General features: G+C 47.5%; 1 protein-coding gene across 2 annotated transcripts; it reads left to right on the top strand.

The window, feature by feature from the left end:
* The first annotated feature begins 2,577 nt into the window (after positions 1-2,577).
* Positions 2,578-18,179, top strand: Ppp1r3f (protein phosphatase 1 regulatory subunit 3F). 2 transcript variants are annotated; one of them, XM_077107295.1, is made up of 4 exons: positions 2,578-3,578; positions 14,017-14,072; positions 14,716-14,795; positions 16,392-18,179. In XM_077107295.1, exons 1-4 carry the CDS (start codon positions 2,587-2,589, stop codon positions 17,694-17,696), a joined length of 2,433 nt encoding a protein of 810 aa, XP_076963410.1. In that variant the 5' UTR covers positions 2,578-2,586; the 3' UTR covers positions 17,697-18,179. The 2 variants fall into 2 exon arrangements, with proteins under 2 accessions (XP_076963410.1, XP_076963409.1); XM_077107294.1 differs by having other exon boundaries at positions 14,713-14,795.
* Positions 18,180-19,095: the final 916 nt, after the last annotated feature.

Raw genomic sequence — 19,095 nt, 5'->3', positions numbered from 1 at the left:
AGCCAGGGCCAGGTGAGCAGAGGGGCTGAGGTCACTACCTCCTCCCTAAACTGGACTATACCCTATTGCATAGAAGGATTCTGGGGGAAGGACATTGAAAAGACTTGGAATTTGGGGAGAATGAGCAAGATTAAACAGGTTGGGGAAAGTGCCCAGAGAAGAGGGTCTTTGACAAAAACTTGAAGGAGGTGAGATATCATGTATGTATCTGTGGAACTCTAGAGGAAAGAGCCAGTGCAAAGGCCCTGATGGAAGAGTGTACCTGATGCGTACAAGGAGGCTGGTGTGGTTAGGGTGGAGTGAATGAGAAGAAGAGGTTTAGGAGCTGAGACCGAAAAGGCACTAGTGGGTTTAGACCATACATGACCTTGTAGGTCATGGTAAGGACCTTGGCTTTTACATTTAGTGAGAGAAAACCATGGGAGGCTTGTGAGCAAAGGAGAGACATAAACTGTCTTAGGATTTAACAGAATGCCCTGGAAGGCCAAATATAGAATGGAGTGCTGGGGTCGAGGGTGGAGGCAGGAGAATCAGCAAGGGGAAAGATACTACAGTAGTCTAGGTGACTGGTGACAGTGCTCGCAGTGAAGGAGGAGGTGAGAGGGTGGATTAGGGAAATATTTTGAATAAAGAACCCACAGAATTTGCTGAAGAATGAGAGTCTTGGGGCTAGACCAGGACATAGCTGATGCTCAAAATGCATGGGTAGGAATGGCGTCCCTGGACTTCTTGCCAGTTTGAACTTTTAGGTGAGGAAATAAAATTTTATTTGTTTAAGATCTAATGATGTTTCTGTAACTTGTAGATTACATATTCTTTCCTGATCCATGACTCCATCCTGGACTCTAAGACCTAAAGAGAAGAAAGGCTGCTGGGGGGAATTGCCTCCCTCCTAGGGATGCTGTATTAGATGAGACAATGGCATGACCATAACCTGGCATATAGTAGGTGCTTGATAAATCCTCCCAGGGTGGAGGGGGAATATATGCATGTATATATTCAGTTGACAGAGGCTACAGTTCAGTAGGAGATAAGACCTCAAAGGGAGAGTGAAAACAGTTCGGTAGATAGAAGCAGCAGAAGGAATAGTAGTCTTGGGGGGAAGAAATAGTAGGAGCAGAGATTCGAACAAAAAGAAGGAAGGTAAGGCCACTTAAGAGGTGTGGAGTATCACAGTTGGCAAGAAAGGCAGGGCTTTGATTTGTGGTTATATTAGCCAGTGTCTATCAATATGCCCAATTGACTCCTGGTAGCATAGAGTCAAGCTCAGCATTGCTGAAGTTAGAAAAAGCTAATCTTTCAAAAATTTCCATTTTCGATTTGGGCATTCATTCAACAGTGGTGCAAAATCCTGGAGAATGCTAATGATCAATCTGGGACATTAACGAATAATCAGGGGCATTCTTGGCTAGTGAATGGGGTTCAAAGCAAAGCCTGGGAGGTAGGCGTGTGGGGGGAAATCCTTTTTGATTTCTTTGGTCTCACACTAAGGTGCTGTCTAGGCCTTCAGGCTCTCTGGGCATTTCCAGGACAATGGGGAGTCCTGGATGGTAAGGGCGAAAGGAAAATCTATGCCCCCCAGAGGCATACCCTTTCTATTGGATGCCTGCATTCTATGGTTCTGCTGCTAGACCACCCAACAGCTCAGGCTCTGCCTAAGCATTAGCCCCCTCTCTAGATTCCTTATTCGCTACTCTTGCCTTCCTTCGCACCATCTGCCCCGCCCCTATTGGCTCTGCTCTTTCCTCTTGCCGCTATACTATCTAGCTTTGGTATTGGTCAATCCCACGCTAGCACTGCCCTTTGAGTTCTCACTGGCTTCCCCCTGCACCCAGCCCCGCCATTGGCTATCTGCCATCTCTCTTCCTTGCCCCTGCCTTCATCCCCATCCCCATCCCCATTGGCTTTGCCCTGCTCGGTCCCACCTCTGTGGCGGCTCACACACCCCCTCGTGGTCTCCTTTTGGTCTCTGCATTGGCTAGTTCCGCCCTGGCTCCTCCCCTTGAAGCCATAGAGCAGGCTTACAAGACTTTGCACTGGCTCACTTCGGCTAGTATCGTCATCTTGCCTTTACGTCACCTCTGCGCGTCTCCTCATAGGCCGTTCTCTGTTTCTGTCTTACGTCCCACTATCTACGCAACCCGCGGATCTCCCACTTTTCGGATCTGTGGGTTCGCTCCCTTATTCTCCCATCGCCTGAAGCCATTCCACCTCCCCGCTGCCCACAATGCCGCTCCCATTCAGACTTCCCTATTAGCTGTCCTACTCCTGCTCTTGGCCTCCTGGGCCCGCACCACCCCCATTCCCACCTCCCCATTGATTTCTCCATCATCCCGCCTCCCACACCGCCCACTCTCCAGCATCCCCATTGGCTGTGCCCTTCTCGTGCTCTCCATTCACCACCTACGTCATCCGTGCGCGGCTGCCCATTGGCTCTCTGCTACACCTGTCTTCATCTCGCCGCCTACGCTCTCCGTGAGCCGTACCCCCCCCTCGCACTGGCCTTCCCATTGGCTGTCGGCCCCTTCAGGCCCTGCCCCCGCCGGTGCCGCCGCCGGTGCCGTCGGTGCCGCCGCGGCCGCCGATATGGCGCGCACGGCCCCTGTGGAGCCCCCGCTGCGGCATCCCGCGCCCCCATCACCGGCCGCGGGCGAGCCCCGCACCTCGGTTGAGGCGGCGGTGGCCCCGCGGAGGGTGCTGTTCGCCGACGAGGCCCTGGGGCTGCCGCTGGCGCAGCTGCGCCGCTACCGGCCGTGGGGCGGGCCCGGGGCGGGCAAGATGGCGGCAGCGGCCGGGCAAGATGGCGGCGGCGGCGGGGCTGATGAGGACGACGATGGCGAGGATGGGGATGAAGGGGAGGAGGAAGACGAGGTTATTCCCGAGCCCTCGCCGCTGTGTCCTGTCCCTGCTGGCGGGGGTTTTTATCTGGTGCCCACATTTTCGCTGCCGCCTGCGCCGGGCCGTCTGGAGCGCTTGGGGCGCGTCATGGTGGAGCTGGAGGCGTTGCTGCCGCCTCCCGGAGCGGTTCCCGGGGGTGCCGGGGTGTGGGTGCCTGGGGGACGCCCGCCGGTGCTGCGCGGGTTGGTACGCGTGCTGAACCGCTCCTTCGAGAAAGCGGTGCACGTGCGGGCCTCACACGACGGCTGGGCTTCCTTCTGCGACCACCCAGCGCGCTACGTCCCGCGCAGCCCGCCTGGTGCAGGAGCAGGAGGAACAGGAGCAGGAGATCCCATTCTGGATCCAGGTCTCGGCCTGGGCCCTGGCCAGGCATCTGCCTCCTCACCCGACGACGGCGGCCGCACCGACCGCTTTGCCTTCCAGCTGCCCTTTGCTGAGGGCGCGGGTGATGGGGCACGCCTCGACTTCGTGGTGCGCTATGAGACCCCCGAGGGCACTTTCTGGGCCAACAACCACGGCCGCAACTACACAGTCCTGCTCCGGATCGCACCCGCTCCCACACCCAGTGATGTCGAAGGGTTGCTCCAGCAGCAGCAGCTGGAGCCACAGCCTGAGTGCCAGGGTCCGGTGGAGGCTGAGGCCAGGCAGCTGAAGAGCTGCATGAAGCCGGTGAGGCGCAGGTAATGTCTGCCAGCGCCACCTCCGCCAACACAGGGCTGTATGTAGAATGGAGGGCAAGCATTCCTGCCCAGGAACCCCTCAGGCCTTATCTTCAGAACAGGGAGGAGAGTGCAGTCAGTCAAATAGTTGTGGAGGCCAAACATGTGCTAGTAATTGTTTTAATTATTGGGATTTTTCATTTATTCATTTATTGAACTCCACTGTAAAGCCCTAAACAAAACAGACATCTTCCCTCTCCTCAAGGATCATACAGGCTCCTGTGGGAGACAGTTTGAAAAAACAACAAGTAAGCAGATAAGTAGGGATAAGGTTAGCTGCTGAGAGGAAAGAAGTATGAGGAGATAGATTGGGAGGGAATGGTTGTTATTAGAGATTGTGTTCAGGGAGAGCCTTTTAGGTGAGCCCTGGATAATGAGAAAGGAGATGGGGGGGAAGAGAATTGGTAGAAAAGGGGCATCATTTAAACAGTCCTGAATGATAAGGAACAGTTATGTACATATAGGTAAGGAAGATTCTAGATAGTGTGAATGGCAAGTGCAAAGTCCCTGAGGCTGGAATGAATTTGGTGTGAATGAATGGGCAGTGTGCTGGAATGGAGAGAACTGAAGTGACATGGTAGTGTGGACCAACAGCCTTGCAAGTAATGAATAGGGAATCTGATCCCAATCTGACAGAAAAAAAATCAGGGTTCCAAACGTGGAGAAACTGGTTGAGGAAGTGATGGCACCTGGCTTTTTGACACCAGCCCTGTCTGACTTCGAAGTCTGTGCACGTTCTTTACTATTATGCTCTGTAATCTAGGTTGAGGCCTGCCCAGGTGAGGGACTGAGGCCATGCTCAGAGAAGCAGTGGTTTTGGCAGAGGCAGAACCAGATGGGGAGTAGACTTGAAGCTCATGTCCCTTTTTATTGCCACACTTCCAGTAACCATTCAGGGACTGGGAGAAAGAGCCAGTTCTATCCCAGGAAGCTTTGATCCAAGATCTTCGTAGGTTTCCTCCATTAACTTATATAAGTTTTAATGACAGCCACTAGGCCTGATTCTTTATGTGGCCATCTAAGTATAGCTTGTGATCAGTAGGTTTTCTCTAAAATGCATACAATTCCCCATTCCTGGAAGGACTGGAAGTGGGAAAATGCTTTTTTTGGACCTTGTATATGCTTGACTAGATGTTGCTGGTTGCAGTGAGGTGTTTGTGGGATCTGTTGGTCCTGGGGAAGCTTTAGGCTGTGAATGGTTCAGAAAGATATACCTCGTTCCCAGCACTGTGATGCCCACATGTATTCTCAGCTTCTTGGGAAACTGAGGCATGAGGATCACTCAAACCTACAAGTTTTGAGACCAGCCTGGGCAAAGTAGGTCCTTTCCCCCTAAAAAAAAAATTTTAAAAGAAAGGCCTTTCTCACGGCTGGTGGGCATATGTGCCTGAGTGAGTGAACAAGCAGTCAAGTGCCTGCTTACCACCCTGTGACACCCCCCCTCCCACCCCAGCACCATACCTGAGATTTAGTCTAAAGGAGGTCAGCAGCATGATTACTTACTTACTTTAAGAGTGTGGATTCTGGCATTGTGGCTCAGTGGCAGAGCACTTGCCTAGCATGTGTGAGGCACTGGGTTCTATCTTCAGCACCATATATAAAAATAAATAAAGGCATGCTGTCCGTCTACAACTACAAAAAAATAAAAATAAAAAAAGGGTGGATTTTGGCCAGGCACTGTGGCACACACCTGTAATTCCAGCAGCTTGGGAGGCTGAGGCAGGAAGATCGCAAGTTCAAAGCCAGCCTCAGCACCTTAATGAGGCCCTGTCTCAAAATATAAAATGGGCTGTGGTTATGGCTCAATGGTTAAGGCCCCCTTGGTTTAATCCCCAGTAACGACAACAACAACAAAAGTGTGGATTCTGGCATCAAATTGCCTGGGTTCAAATCCTAGCCATTTCACTTACCAGCTTTGTGAACTTGGCCAACTTATTTTTTTAAAACATTTGATTCAGCTGTGTTTTTTTAATCTTTATTTTTATGTGGTGCTGAGGATTGAACCCAGTGCCCTGCACATGCTAGGTGAGCACTGTACTGCTGAGCCACAACCGTAGCCCCTTGGCCAACTTATTTAACCATACTGTGCCTCAACTGACTGTATTGTCTTATGTAAAACAAGCGATTATGGGCACCTACTTTACAGGATGCAAATAAAAGCACTCAGAACCAAGCCGGATTCAAAGTGCCATAGAGATGTTAGCTATATTGATGTTTAGTTATTCACATGCAGTTCTCTAAGTTCCCCTACTAGACTCAACTCCTATCACCAGCTGTGTGGCCTGGCCTCAGTTCCCTAATTTGCTAAAGGGGAGTGACCATCATGTGTGGTTGAGTCAAATACAGCAAATGTGGCCAAGGTAACTGAGGCATGGTAGTAGCTACATAAGAGTGGCCAGCATTTACTGAACTCTGCTAAGAGTTCCAGGTCCATTCTCTCATTGAGGCCAAGTGTGCATGTATATGGTGTAGGTGCTGTAATGATGGTCTCCATTTAAGGGTGGAAACGGGGAACTCAGGTGAGCCAGTTTGCTCAAAGTCACTCAGCTAGTGAATGACAGGACCAGGTAGAAATGCTAAGGACATTATTTTTTTTTAAAGTGCTGATCCTCTTTGAAGTTCTGGCAGGGTTCAGGGAAAATTCTGGATTTCATTCTTGGTGTTCTCAATGTGTTTCCTTTTGCCTTTGTGTTTTATTGAGGTATACCTACAGAAAATGCACTGCTTAAGCATACGACCCAGTGGATTTGTACATATGTATGCACTTATATAACCACTTCCCAGATCAAGAGATCCAGTAGTTCTAGTGCCCCAGAATTGCTTTCATTTCTATCATTTTTCCCAAGTTGTCATCTCAACCTGCTGTCATGGGAGCCCTTTCTATAAGATGAGACAGTTTGAGTAACAGAGTTTGGTCATTTTTAAGGGTTGTGAAAAGCAAGGGACAGAGAAATCAAAACCTTGCTAGGGCAAGGTGGGTGGAAAGGGTGTTTTTCTTTTAAAATACATGGGTGGTTTTAAGGAGAAATTGAAGCAGCCCGTTTAGACAATTGTTTTGGTAGGTGGCTCCAGGTCTGTGGTTCCTAACATGACTTGTGATATTATTTTAAGTGGGCAGATGGCTTTTTGATAGTTTCTTTATCTTTTGATCTCAGCTCTTGCAAAGGGGAGGCTGGTGCTCATTGCAAGATCAGCGATAAGGTTTTCTTTGTAGGTTGGTGGCTTTCCTGGCGAGTACATTTCAACTTATTATTGTTTTAAAACCTGTGTGCTGCTGATTACTTGGAGCGCTGTTGAAGAGCCACCCCCGTGATCCAGACCTCTGGGGAAATAGTAAAGGATCTCAGGGGATATCCTTTACCTGTGGGAGCCCCGTTGAAGAGGGCTTCAGGAAATACTGGCTGTAGACCCCCTATGCACTGGATACCACCATGCCAGGTGGGGGAAATGGGAGAAGTCTGGTGGTCATTGGGATGTAATTCAAAAGCCCCAATGGCTGCTTTCCCTGGGTTGTGGGACCAGGCTTTCAATTCCCCATTAGGCTTACAGATAATCCATCAACAAGTGTTTATTGATAACCTTCTGCATGCTGGGCACAGTGCTGGGTTCAAGCAGGGGAAAGGAGATTCAGACTGGTCTTAACATAACCAAGGGCTTTTGGTGGAGCTGGGAGGGAGGGGCAGTGTGGAGAACTTGTCATGTGAGACCTGGCTGAGACCTTGCTCTTTGCTAGGCACTTTGCCAAATATTTTTGTGCAAAATTATAGTTACACCTGACAGCAGACCCTGTGAGCTGTGTTTTTTTGTTTTGATTTTTTTTTTTTTAGTTGTTGATGGACCTTTATTTTATTTATTTATTTATATGCGGTGCTGAGAATCAAACCCAGTGCCTCACACTTGCAAGGCAAGTGCTCTACCACTGAGCCACAACCCCAGCCCCACTGCATTGTTTTTAATCCCTCTTTCTCAGAGGAGCAAACTGAGGTTCCTAGAGTCCCAAGTTCCAGGGCCGGTGTGGAAAGGAGCCCTCTTGGTCTACCTTGGCTTAACACTCCAAGAAGGTCTCCTGTTCCTCTTAAAAGCAAAGACCAACAAAGCCTAACCATGGCCTTCAAGCACCTTCCACTCTAGTCTCCCAATCTGGCCTCTGCTGGCTTCTAGGCTTTCCTCATACTGGACTCTGTTCCTGAGTTCTTTCAGCCTGGTCTTTCTGTCACTCCCAGGGCCCTAGCTCTTTCCTGCTTCAGGACTTTTGCTCATGTTCTTTCCTTTACTGGTAATGTTTGTCTCTAGCAGTCTCATGGAGTGGATCCTGCAGTTCTAAGAGGGCTTCCTAGGGAAACCCATCCATTTCAAGCTCCTTGGGTTCCCAGTTTTTCTCATAGTACTGGGAAGCCTAGCAGGCATGCCATGTTATAGCATGCACAGCAGATGAGCCCCACCCCAAATTCTCGATCATTTTCTACCCTGCAAGGCTGCTGTATTTTTCTGACCCACTGTTGTCGCTTTTCTCATGTAACTTTTTCAAATGTTCTTTATCTTCACATTTCTCCTCCTGCTTCCCAGAACACAATAGAAACCATAAGAATGGAACTCCTTACAATTTGCAGCCTCTAAGTCAAGTTCTCCTCTCCTGTGTTACAGGTGAGGAAAAGTCCCTTCACCTTTAGGCCAGTTCCTCTGCCTATGCTCCAGGTTCCAATTTTCTGCTACCTGCTGCAGAATATGAACTCGACAATCCCTCTTTTTGTCCTGGCAGCTTTTCTACTGCCCTCCCTGATCCTCTCTCTCTGTTGACCTTTCCCCCTGCCAGTGTTGCTATCTTTACTGATCTCCTCTCTGCCCTTGGCTCCTGGCCAGCACTGTAGTAATCTCCCTCCCCATTCACTCCCACCCTATGGGAAGGATTGGCCACATGCCCTTTCTCTCCCTGCTCACCCCTATGTATTCGTCAGCCCCTTGCATCAGCAACATTCCATAGGAGATTTTTCGGTTTTCTTGAAGTGGCTGACCACTCCTAATGAAGTCATTTCCTTCCTTGGCGTTGGGATCACACTCTGTTACTTTTCCTCTGAACTCTCTGGCCCTTTTCTTTCACCCTGCTTTTTTAGCCTTGTATCTGAACTTGGTATTTCTACTTGACTGAGTCTTAATGGTTCCTCAAATTAAACCTTACTCAGGGCTGCATTCATCCCCTCCTCTTCTCAGTGCTCCAGAGCAGCCTCTTACTCCCTTGATCCCTCCCTTGCTTATTTTCATTCTAAGCATTCTTAAGCCCTCAACATCCCTGTGGTCTGGGCCAAGGCCCCTTGTTCTAGAACATTCTTTCCTTTTTTTTTTTTTTTTTTTTTTTTTTTTTTAAGGCACTGACCTCAGTTTGTAGTTAGACATTTATTAAGGGGTTACTGGATAACTCTGCCCTGATAGACTGTAAGCTCCGTGAGGGGTAGGGATACAGTCTGCTTTTGGTCACCACTGTATTTTGCAGGCCTGCCATGGTGCCTGGGATTTAGCAGGTGCTCAATAAATGTTTGTTGAAAGAACGAGTTTGAGTATTTTTTTAATGTCTTCTTCCACAGTGAATTGTAAGCTTCCTAGTTGGGTTTGCTCACCGGTGTATGTCCAGGGTCGGTCACTGGGATGATGCACAATAAGGCCTCAGTGGGTTTTAGGTGCACCTATAACTGAATGGATGGGATCCAACTTGATAATAACTTGATAATGTAAGTTGGCAGCCTTAAGGCCAATGGGAGCAATTAGAGTTGAAATACGATGGGTCAGAGGTTATCAGAGGTGTCTGGAGAGAGGATTTAATGAAAAATGACACCCATTTTATTCCATAGAAATTTGATAGGGCATCACAATTAAGGATGTGGGCCTGAGGTCCTTCATTAAGAAAGTGGCAGAGCTGGGAACTAAGCCTGGGAGATTCTGCTCTGGTACCCCAGTTCTTAACTGCTCTACCAGGCTGGGGAGTGTGTCTTACCAGCTGGGCACCACTGGGCATGTAGCTTTCTTTTTCAGATCCTCAGTTTCCCTCAGTGCGAGTTTGAAGAGAATTACTTTTAAGCACTTTTATAGACACTTTTCATATATTTCTTCAGTTCACTTAACTGACTGAGGGAGGAAATCACTATTATCCGCTCTTAATAGATGAGAAGAGTGTGACGTAGAGAGGCTAAATAACTTGCACCAGGTTACACTGCTAATAGGTGGAAGAGCTGGGATTATTAAAACTTGCATGTTCTGACCATTTATTGAGATGTGAAATCAATTTATTGGGTTCTAACCAATACTAAAAAGTGGCATAGAAGTACCAAGCATGTCACACTATGCAGGAAAGGTAAGTATTTTGTCAAATTCAAAGAACAACCATTTTTTCAGTTCTATATGTGTGAATATATTTACTCATGAGTGGGTGTGCTGGGTTATGATGTAAAATGGTTTCCTTACTGGTGGGCTATGGCTAGGGAATTGTCACAGCAATAAGTGAAACTCACGGCATGATAAATGCTTTCCTCCCTCCACCTTGCCATATTATAAGTCTCAAAGTTGAGGCTGACATTGCTTGGGGAAGGTGAGGCAGTGTCCCACATAACTTGGTGGCTTTCACATCTGCCTTCAAACCCCATTCTTTCCTGAAAGCAAGGCCTAGGGTAACTGTGATTCCAAGTATCACAGGGCAGCTTTCTGAAACTGCCTTTATCCCCCTCCCCCACCCTGAGAGTCAGCAGCAGCATCAGATTGTGTCCATGGGAGCCGGGAACTGCTGAGTTTCCCTTTGGTTTCAGTGCCTGACCCACTTTGGGCTGGCAACACTCTTTGAAGATGTGAGTTCTGAGGGCACTCAGCTCTTGGGTGGTGTTGGTGGTAGCAGGGATGTGACTGTTCTTGAGAGTCTGCTTTGCTTTTCTCCATGAGGCTTGCCAGCCCTCTCTTGCTTGTTCACTGTCTAACCCTGGCAATTCATCTTTCTGTTGTGTCTCTGCTGGCCTAGGCAGAGGCTGGTACCACCTCTTTCTAAGATCTCTCTCCCTGATTTCCTTAGGTACTGTGAGTTCAGCAGTTCCTTGCAGGAGAAATTTTCACACCCAGGAGATTGGTGTGCAGGCCTTAGCCCCTTCCAAATAACACCGACTTGGCTATTGCTCACAAGCAACTCCCAAGGTTCTTGCCCGAGACAGCCGCAGCAATTGGTGCCATGGCCTTCTACTGCCTACAACCCTTGAGAGGATGCCACGTGGCATTTGTGGGACTGGTGCCAAAAGAGCAGGTTTCCTTCTTGAAAATTAGCAGGCGCACTGTAGGTACAGTTTTGTTCTTAATATCTCTCCCCATTTTTCTAAGAATCCTTCTTCTGTTACTGATCAGTGAGTCAGTATACACTTGTTCTTGATTTCCCTTACTGTCCTCATTTTGATTGTAGTCAGAGCTGCCTCTAAAATTGTTATCGTGGACGACAGTTCAAGGATACATATATATTTTAGGCCTCCAATTTCAGATACTGTCTTCAAAATGGAGCCCCCTTTGTATGTTATTAGTGTGGTGTGGAGTGAGTGTGCATAGGGACAGTTCCTTAAGCCTTACTTTCTGCATTTCAAATGACTTGGTATATCAATGAAAAGGGCCTGTTTTTGGAGAAGTGAACAATAAATGCTGGTGCCTCCTGCTTTCATTTTTCTGACTTTGAGTTTAGGAGAACAACTTGTTTGCTTCTGTGGACTCTGTGGACCCTGGGATAGGCTCAGTTGCTTGAGTTTTAGATGTTCCTCTTAGACTTGTCAAAGTGCTGCTCTGGCAGTTGAAGGATTTCTTTTGTATTTGTTTTTCTTCCCCCATTTATTCCTCCAGCTGAATTGTAGAGACCTTTGCCTTTTGGCTGACTGCTTCCTGAGTTCTTCCCTTTTCACTTGCACATTTAAGCCACTTTGTAGTGGCTTTTAGAAACTTGGTTGTCACGCATGTCAGAACTGGGCCAGATGGCAGGAAGGCTTGCCTAGTCCTGTCCCTGGGAGGGCGGGCTGGCTTTCTGTCTGTTCAGGAGTATTTTTGAAGCGGCTTGCTTTAGAAGATCCTAGGAAGATTATTTTTATTTTTTTTTAACAAGCACTGACTTCGACCTGTTGGGCAGAGATCATGTTGAGCCACAGGTTCATAGGCCTGGATTTTAAATCTACTGAGGGGACTAGTACAGGCCTATGGTGATTTGCTCTGAATCCCTGTTTCTCAACTGTGAGGTATAGGGAGTTGATCTCTGGGATCCCAGCATCACCCATCTGAGGTCCTGTAGTATTCTGATTCAGATGCCTCTCTGTGGGATGTTTAAGCCCTAGACCAGAGAGAATGATAGACTCTCCTTTCCAAGACTTTCCAGATTCTAGATCTGTATACATGGTTCAGGCTTCTTCCTCAAGGGTGATAATAAAAAGTTCTGGCAACCTTTGTCCTTGTTGGTCTTCTAGCCCACATGACCATGGAGGCAGGGAAACTGGGAATGAGTATGGAGGGCAAAGGGCAAGTCCAAAGAAAAGGCTGGATGAAGGAGTAGGGAGAAATCTTGTCTATTATTGATACCTTTATCTACTTCTAGAAAGTGTTGGAAATCAAATTGGGTAAGACCCCAGTCTTTCTCCTCTAAGAAGTGGCAGCATATTGATTCAAAACCAGAAGGCCTGTGTCTCAATCCTGTCTGCATGACTGTAAGCCACTTACACCATCTCCAGATCATCATATGTGGGATGGGAATAATAGCACTACTTAGTTTAAAAGATTAGAAGTACCTATCTGAGGGCACTGAGAAGATTAAATTAATATATGTGAGGAACACAGATCAGTGCCTTAATGCCATAGTACATACACACAGGTCAATTAGTGATACTGTTTTTTTTGGGGTACCAGAGATTGAACTCAGGGGTGCTTAACCACTGAGCCACATCCCTTGCCCTCTTTTATATTTTATTTAGAGACAGGGTCTCACTGAGTTGGTTAGGGCATTACTAAGCTGATGAGGCTGGCTTTGAACTCACGACCCTCCTGCCCCTGCCTCAGCCTCCTGAGCTGCTGGGATTACATGCATGTGCCACCACATTCAACTTGATATTCTTTATTTGTGAAGGCAAGTGATGTGGTGTTTTCACAAAGTTTCAGCTATTTCTAGGAATGTCAGTATCACCCCATTGCCTCTCAGGAAGAAAAGTCTAAGCTTCCCTCAAGTCTCTGAAACTGTAATCAGTGCTTCCTTCATTCACCTTATCTGTACACATTTGATACTCATAAGAAAGTAAGAATAGTGATTTCTTCATGATGAGACACCAACCCTGGCAAGGGAGGTATCTGGTTGAAATATACTTGGTTTATGTCATTTAAGTCAGACTTGGCTGGCAAAGGAGCAATAGCTACTTCCTATTGATTTAGCCCTGCTGTGTGCCAGGTCCTGATATATGGCTTTCCATTCTCATTCCTCTTCATTTCCCTGTGCTTGATGTGCATGTCCTGGCTTATGTTACAAGTGAGAAGGTGACATGATATGGCAGACTGATCTGGGCATGGGCAAAGGCTGGTAAAGGGACCCAGGCCCTTCTGACCCCTTTCCCATTCTCCATTTACTTTTTCTTTCTTCCCCCTGTTGACTCCTGTGTCCCAAAGTCTTTTCCCTCTGCCCTTTCTTGGAGAAGATGGCTTTGTCCTCAGACAGGAATGGACCATAAACAAATGATCCATTTTTTTCTTATTGTGGGATTAAACCCAGTGATACTGTACCTCTGAGTTGCATCCCTGGCCCTTTTTATTATTATTTTTTACTTTGAGACAGGGTCTTACTAAGTTGTTGAGGCTGGCCTTGAGCTTGTGATCCTTCTCTCTCAGCTTCCCAAGTTGCTGGGATTATGGGCAAGCTCCACTATGCATAGTGAACCAAACATGTTGAAGCTGTGCACAAGACTGTTTGCTGAAGTCTGCTTTTGACCCAAAAGTAAAGGAAACAACCTACTTGCTCAGCAGAAAGGGAATAGCTATGGAAATTATAACAAGCCATAAGATATGACTATTAAGCAGCCATTTTCAATGTTTACAAAATCCTGTAATGTTTCTTACTGATAAATCATCAAAGCCAGCTGTAAAAGTATGTAGAATCTAAACAGTTTCGGAGAATGTCTGGAATGAAATTTTCCATAATGGTAATAGTGGTAGCCTCTATCTGATGTGTGTGATTGCTTTGTTTCCTGTATATTTATACTTTCCTGTATTTTGCAAAATTTCCATAAGCGTGTAGGACTTTTCAGCAGAAAGTAGCAGCTGTCAGGTGAGGATAGGCCACCACAGAGGTGCAGAAGGTACCCACGGGTGGCAGAACTGGTCTCTCAGGGCGTGAGATCTATGTGCTCTCTCCTCTGCCCCACAGGCCTCATGAAGAGGAGCTGAGGATGAAGAACATGGATGATAATACCCCTGCCATGGGTAAGCACCTGGCAAGTTTTGCAGTTCTAGTCGCTTTTTATAACTCAATTGTTTTTGCTTGTTTGCAGTACTAGGGATTTGAACCTAGGGACTTGTACATAAAGTGCTCTACCTTCAGGTCTTCTAGCCCCTTCTTTTTTCTTCTCCTTCTTCCAAGGGTGCTTTACAGCAATTTAACAAGTTCAAAATAAAAAAGCTTAAGCTACGTCCCCAGCCCTTTTTTATTTTGAACTTGTTAAATTGCTGAGGCTGATCTTGAACTTACAATCCTCCTGGCTCAGGATCCTGAGTCACTGGGATTACAGGTGTGTGCTGACACACCTGGTGAAGCAACAATAATATTAAATACTACTACTACTACTACTAATTATTATTATTTGTAGCACTGGGGATTGAACCCAGGGCTTTGTGCATGCTAGGTAAGTGATCTACCACTGAGCCACATCCCAAGCTCCTGTCATTTTGTTCTTCCTACCCTTTTTCTTTCTATAAAAATGAAGAGGTACCCTCTGCCTTAGACTGCCATAGAAAGCTTCAGAGACAAACTGCCAGTTGGCCACACTCGTAGATTTTCTTAATAAAATAAGACACATGCTTTTACACCTGTCTTGCTCCAACACTTTCCTTCTCTTCTCTTAAGCAGAACATCTTGATGTACAGGAGTCAATGGGCCCCTTGGTGGCCCCTACCCCTCTCCGTCCATGGCCCCAGATGACCCTTCAGGTAAGCAGGCCCTTGCATCCTGGGGGTAGACAGCCTAAAGTGTAATCTCAGCTGGACTAGGTAGTGGAGCCAAGTAACTCTGGGTTCATTCTAGGTCAGAGGGAGTTTGCAAAAACCAGAAGCTGATAGGGGAGGGGGAGAATCAGTTATTTACCTGGGCTTAGGGAAATTTCAGTCGTTAATTTGACAAATATTTAGGGGTGCTTTCTGTGTTTAGACACTGGAAACACAGTGGTAAACAAAAATGCTGTTTGCATGGGGCTTACATGTTAGGTGAGATACAATAAAATAATAGTTAAAATACATAGCATATTGTTATATGAAGATGAACACTAAGGGAAAAACTGAAGGGAGATGGAGAGAAGGAGAGAGAGACACAGAGAGAGATATGGATGTTTACAGCTTTAGATCAGGTGGACTGGGAAGGACTTAGCAAAGACTGAGATTTGAGAGAAGATCTAAAGATGAGAGAGTGAGCCATGGGGATAACTAGATGAGCATTCCAGGCAAGTACAAAGTTCCTCAAGTGGGGCCATGACTGATGTGTGAGGGACAGGGGAGGCTATTGTGGAGGGAGCAGAGTGAGTGGGGGGCAGAATGGTGGGAGTTAAGGTTAAGAGAGGTGGCTGGGGGTAGATTGGACAAGGTTTTGTGGGTCACAGTGAGGACTTAGGCTTTTACAGTGAGAGCGGGAGCCATAGGAGGGTTGTGAGTAGAGGAGGGACTTGGTCTGACCTTGGATTTAACAAGCTCCCTCTGGCTGCTACCTGGAAATAAGCTGTTAGGGGAGGATGGAAACAGGGATGCCAGGGAGGAGGAGGAGGCCATTACAGTGGTCTGGGAGAGCCCTGATGGTGGTGGCAGGAGAGGAAGGGACATCTCAGAGCTGTGTGTGTGTGTGTGTGTGTGTGTGTATGTGTGTGTATGTGTATGTGTTTTAACTTCTTATTATAAAAATTTCCAAATATATATAAATGTAAAGAGACTAGTATAATGAACTCACATATACCATCACCTAGTTCCAACAAATATCAACGTGTCCATTCCTACTTTCCATACTCCCTGCCTCCCCTCTCATTTTCTATGGAATTGTTTTGAAAAAGAATTTAGACATAAATTGAGTGTGATGGTACACACCTGTAATCCCAGAACTTGGGAGGTTGAGACAGGAAGATTGCAAGTTTGAGGCCAGCCTCAGCAACTTTCACAACTTGGCGAGACCCTGTCTCAAAAAAAAAAAAAAAAAAAAAAAAAAAAAATATATATATATATATATATATATATAGGCTGTGGATATAGCTCAGTGGTAAAGTACCCGATTTCAGTTCCCAGTACCAATACATGTCCATATCTATCTATATCTATTTATTTATCTATCTAATAATCTACCTACCTACCTATTTACTTACGTAAATACCTATCTGGATGACAGAGTCATTGGAGTTTAAAGAATTCAAGAGGGCTCTTTAAGGCATTATCCAGAAACTCCTGTTGGGCTGGGTGTGGGCTGTCACTCATTCTTATTGTCTTGCTTATCCCTCCCCTCCTCTACTTCATTCCCTTCCTTTTCTCTCCCTATTCCCATCATGGCTCCAGGTTTCTGAAGCTACTGCAACTGGAAAACCCCCAGAAGAAGGTGACATCCCCAGAAGCAGTCCACCTGTGGCTTTTACAGAAGTCCCCCAGGCACCAGCCATCAGGATTCCCCCCTCCACCCCTCTCTGTGGTCTGGGTGGCTTCCCCAGGGACCAGGCCTCAGGGCCCGATGCAAGTGAGGGGGCCACGGGGCCCTTCCTGGAACCCAGCCAGCAACAAGTTGAGACCACGTGGGAAGTATTGAGTGAGAGTGGAGGGGGTCGAAAGGACCCCATGGTGGGGGCTATTATGGATGAGCCTTCTGGGGGTCTGGAGGTTGTGAGTGGGTTGGAGGAGCTGCTTGGCGAAGACACCATTGACCAGGAGCTGGAGCAGCTCTACTTATCCCACCTGAGCCGCTTGCGGGCTGCTGTGGCTGCAGGTGGGGCAGGGGGTGGTGGGGAGGGCCCCACAGATGGAGGGATGTCCCCCAGCCATCCCCTGGGCATACTCACGGACCGTGACCTGATCTTGAAGTGGCCTGGCCCTGAGAGGGCCCTGAACAGTGCCCTGGCTGAGGAGATCACTCTGCACTATGCGCGCCTGGGGCGTGGTGTGGAGCTCATCAAGGACACCGAGGACCCTGATGATGATGGGGAGGGTGAAGAGGGGCTCTCCATCACTCCCTCCAGCCCTGAAGGAGACAGCCCCAAAGAATCGCCTCCGGAAATCCTCTCTGGGGCCCACTCTATGGTAGCCACTATGGGAGATGTGTGGCTCCCATGGGCAGAAGGCTCAGGATGTGACAGCCCTGTGGTTCTGGGTACAGAGGGCCAATTTACTGGGGATCCAGAGAAGGGGGTGGGTAAGAACACCACTTCTTTGCACATGAATAGGATCATAGATGGGGTGACGAGGTCCCCAGGGGAAGCCGGGACAGAAGCCCGGATGGAGGTCACTGGTGAGTTGGCAGACAGCTTGGTTTCTTTATCTGGCAAAGAACCAGCTGCTCCAGTCCTTCTGCAGGAGCAGAATCCCACCCTCCTTGGTCCTGTGGAGGCTGAGGTCTGTCTTTCTAGTGTGGCCAGACCTCATGTGATCTCCGAGGATGAAAAGGGTGCAGACCCAAACCTTGAGCCCTCAAAGAAGTCTCCCACCCTAGCAGCCCCTGCAGAATGTGTATGTGGCTTACCTCCTCAGCTCCGGGGGCCCTTGACCCAGACTCTGGGAGTCCTGGCTGGGCTGGTGGTCGTCCCTGTGGCTTTGAACAGTGGTGTGTCCCTCCTGGTGCTTGCGCTGTGCCTCTCTCTGGCCTGGTTCTCGTAGGGGATGCTTGTGGGATCAGCAATAACAGGCTTCCCCCTCTCTAGGGTCTGGGGAGGGGCAGTCCCTCTACCACCCCACAGGGTTGATATGAGATTTGTGGCCTGTGCAGTGAGGGACCTTGGTCCTTTGCTTCTGAGAATGCTCGATTGGAGAGAGCCTTCCTTGTCCTGGAGCTGTCCAGTCAGCACAGGACTCCCTGCAGTGATATCCATGGAGAGGAAGGGATAGTGGATGATGTGAGAAAAAAGGACTTTTAGAATGAAACCAGGCATGTCCTCCCCCACCCCACCCCGAGCCTGTATTTATTTTTGTATAATTCTCTGGACGAGGGAGAGTGGTCGTGAGCTGGTCTTGGGGCACAATTACCCAGAGAGATATTTATTAACAGCCAACCTGTGCAACCTGCTGGAGCTTTATTTTTAATTTAATTTATATAGAGTACCTATTATTATATGCCACAATAGAGCTCTATGAGAAACCATGTGTCTTGCTGTGCAATGGTCTCCTGTTTGGGTCCGAGTGTACAGGGTGGTCACATTCTGGAGGAAGATTATGGTGGGGAATGGGTGGTGGATGTGACCCTGTCTGCTGCTACCACTTCAATATGTCCCTGGGTATCTGTGTTTCCTCATGTCATGGTCCTAATACGTATAATCCTTTGGTCTTTCCACATTCTGCCTGTGGGAAACTGCCTGTGTGTATAAGGTTGGTGGTGGGATCCAGAGAGGAAGAGTTGTGGCCACATCAGGGTTTGGTGTCAGTTACATGGCTGCAGTGTTGACTGTAGTCACTTTTGGTTATGGGGATATGAGCTGTGAATCAGTCAAAAGGTTTTGAGGTTACTGAAAAAACAGCCCTAGACCCAACAGGAAGACCCCTCCAACCTCCAAACAGGGGAGGCCTCAGAAAGGACAGAGGAATTAATGTACTGTGAAAAATTCTTACCAGAGTTGCCGTTCACAGACATCACATTTCTACTCAAAACAGGAAACCCAGAAGCTTTGAAAGAAAGGGTACATATATCTATTGCATGCAAATAAAAACTCTTTGCATAGCAAAACAAAACCCCATATATGTATTTACTTTACAGCAAAACTTTTCATATATTTATAGCAGCTTTCTTTAGTTCTTCATTGCTCCAATGCCTTTCTGAAATTACCCCAGTTTTTTTTTTGCCCAACCACTTCATCAAAATGGCTGAAGTTACTGATGATGTTCACATTGACCAAACTACAGTTAAGTCTCAGACCTCATCTTATATAGCCTCTTAGCAGCATTTTACACACTTGGTTATCTCTATTTTCAGCCCTTTCTTCACATGGTTTCCAGGATGCCACATGCTCCTAGCTTTCCTCTTTCACTGGCTACTTTTGTAAAACAGTTCCCCTGGCACTTAGTA

The sequence above is a fragment of the Callospermophilus lateralis genome, chromosome X, assembly GCF_048772815.1.
Source record: "Callospermophilus lateralis isolate mCalLat2 chromosome X, mCalLat2.hap1, whole genome shotgun sequence".
NCBI lineage: Eukaryota > Metazoa > Chordata > Mammalia > Rodentia > Sciuridae > Callospermophilus > Callospermophilus lateralis.
The sequence above is the reverse complement of the archived record's forward strand: the minus strand, read 5'-3'. Positions and strand labels throughout refer to the sequence as shown.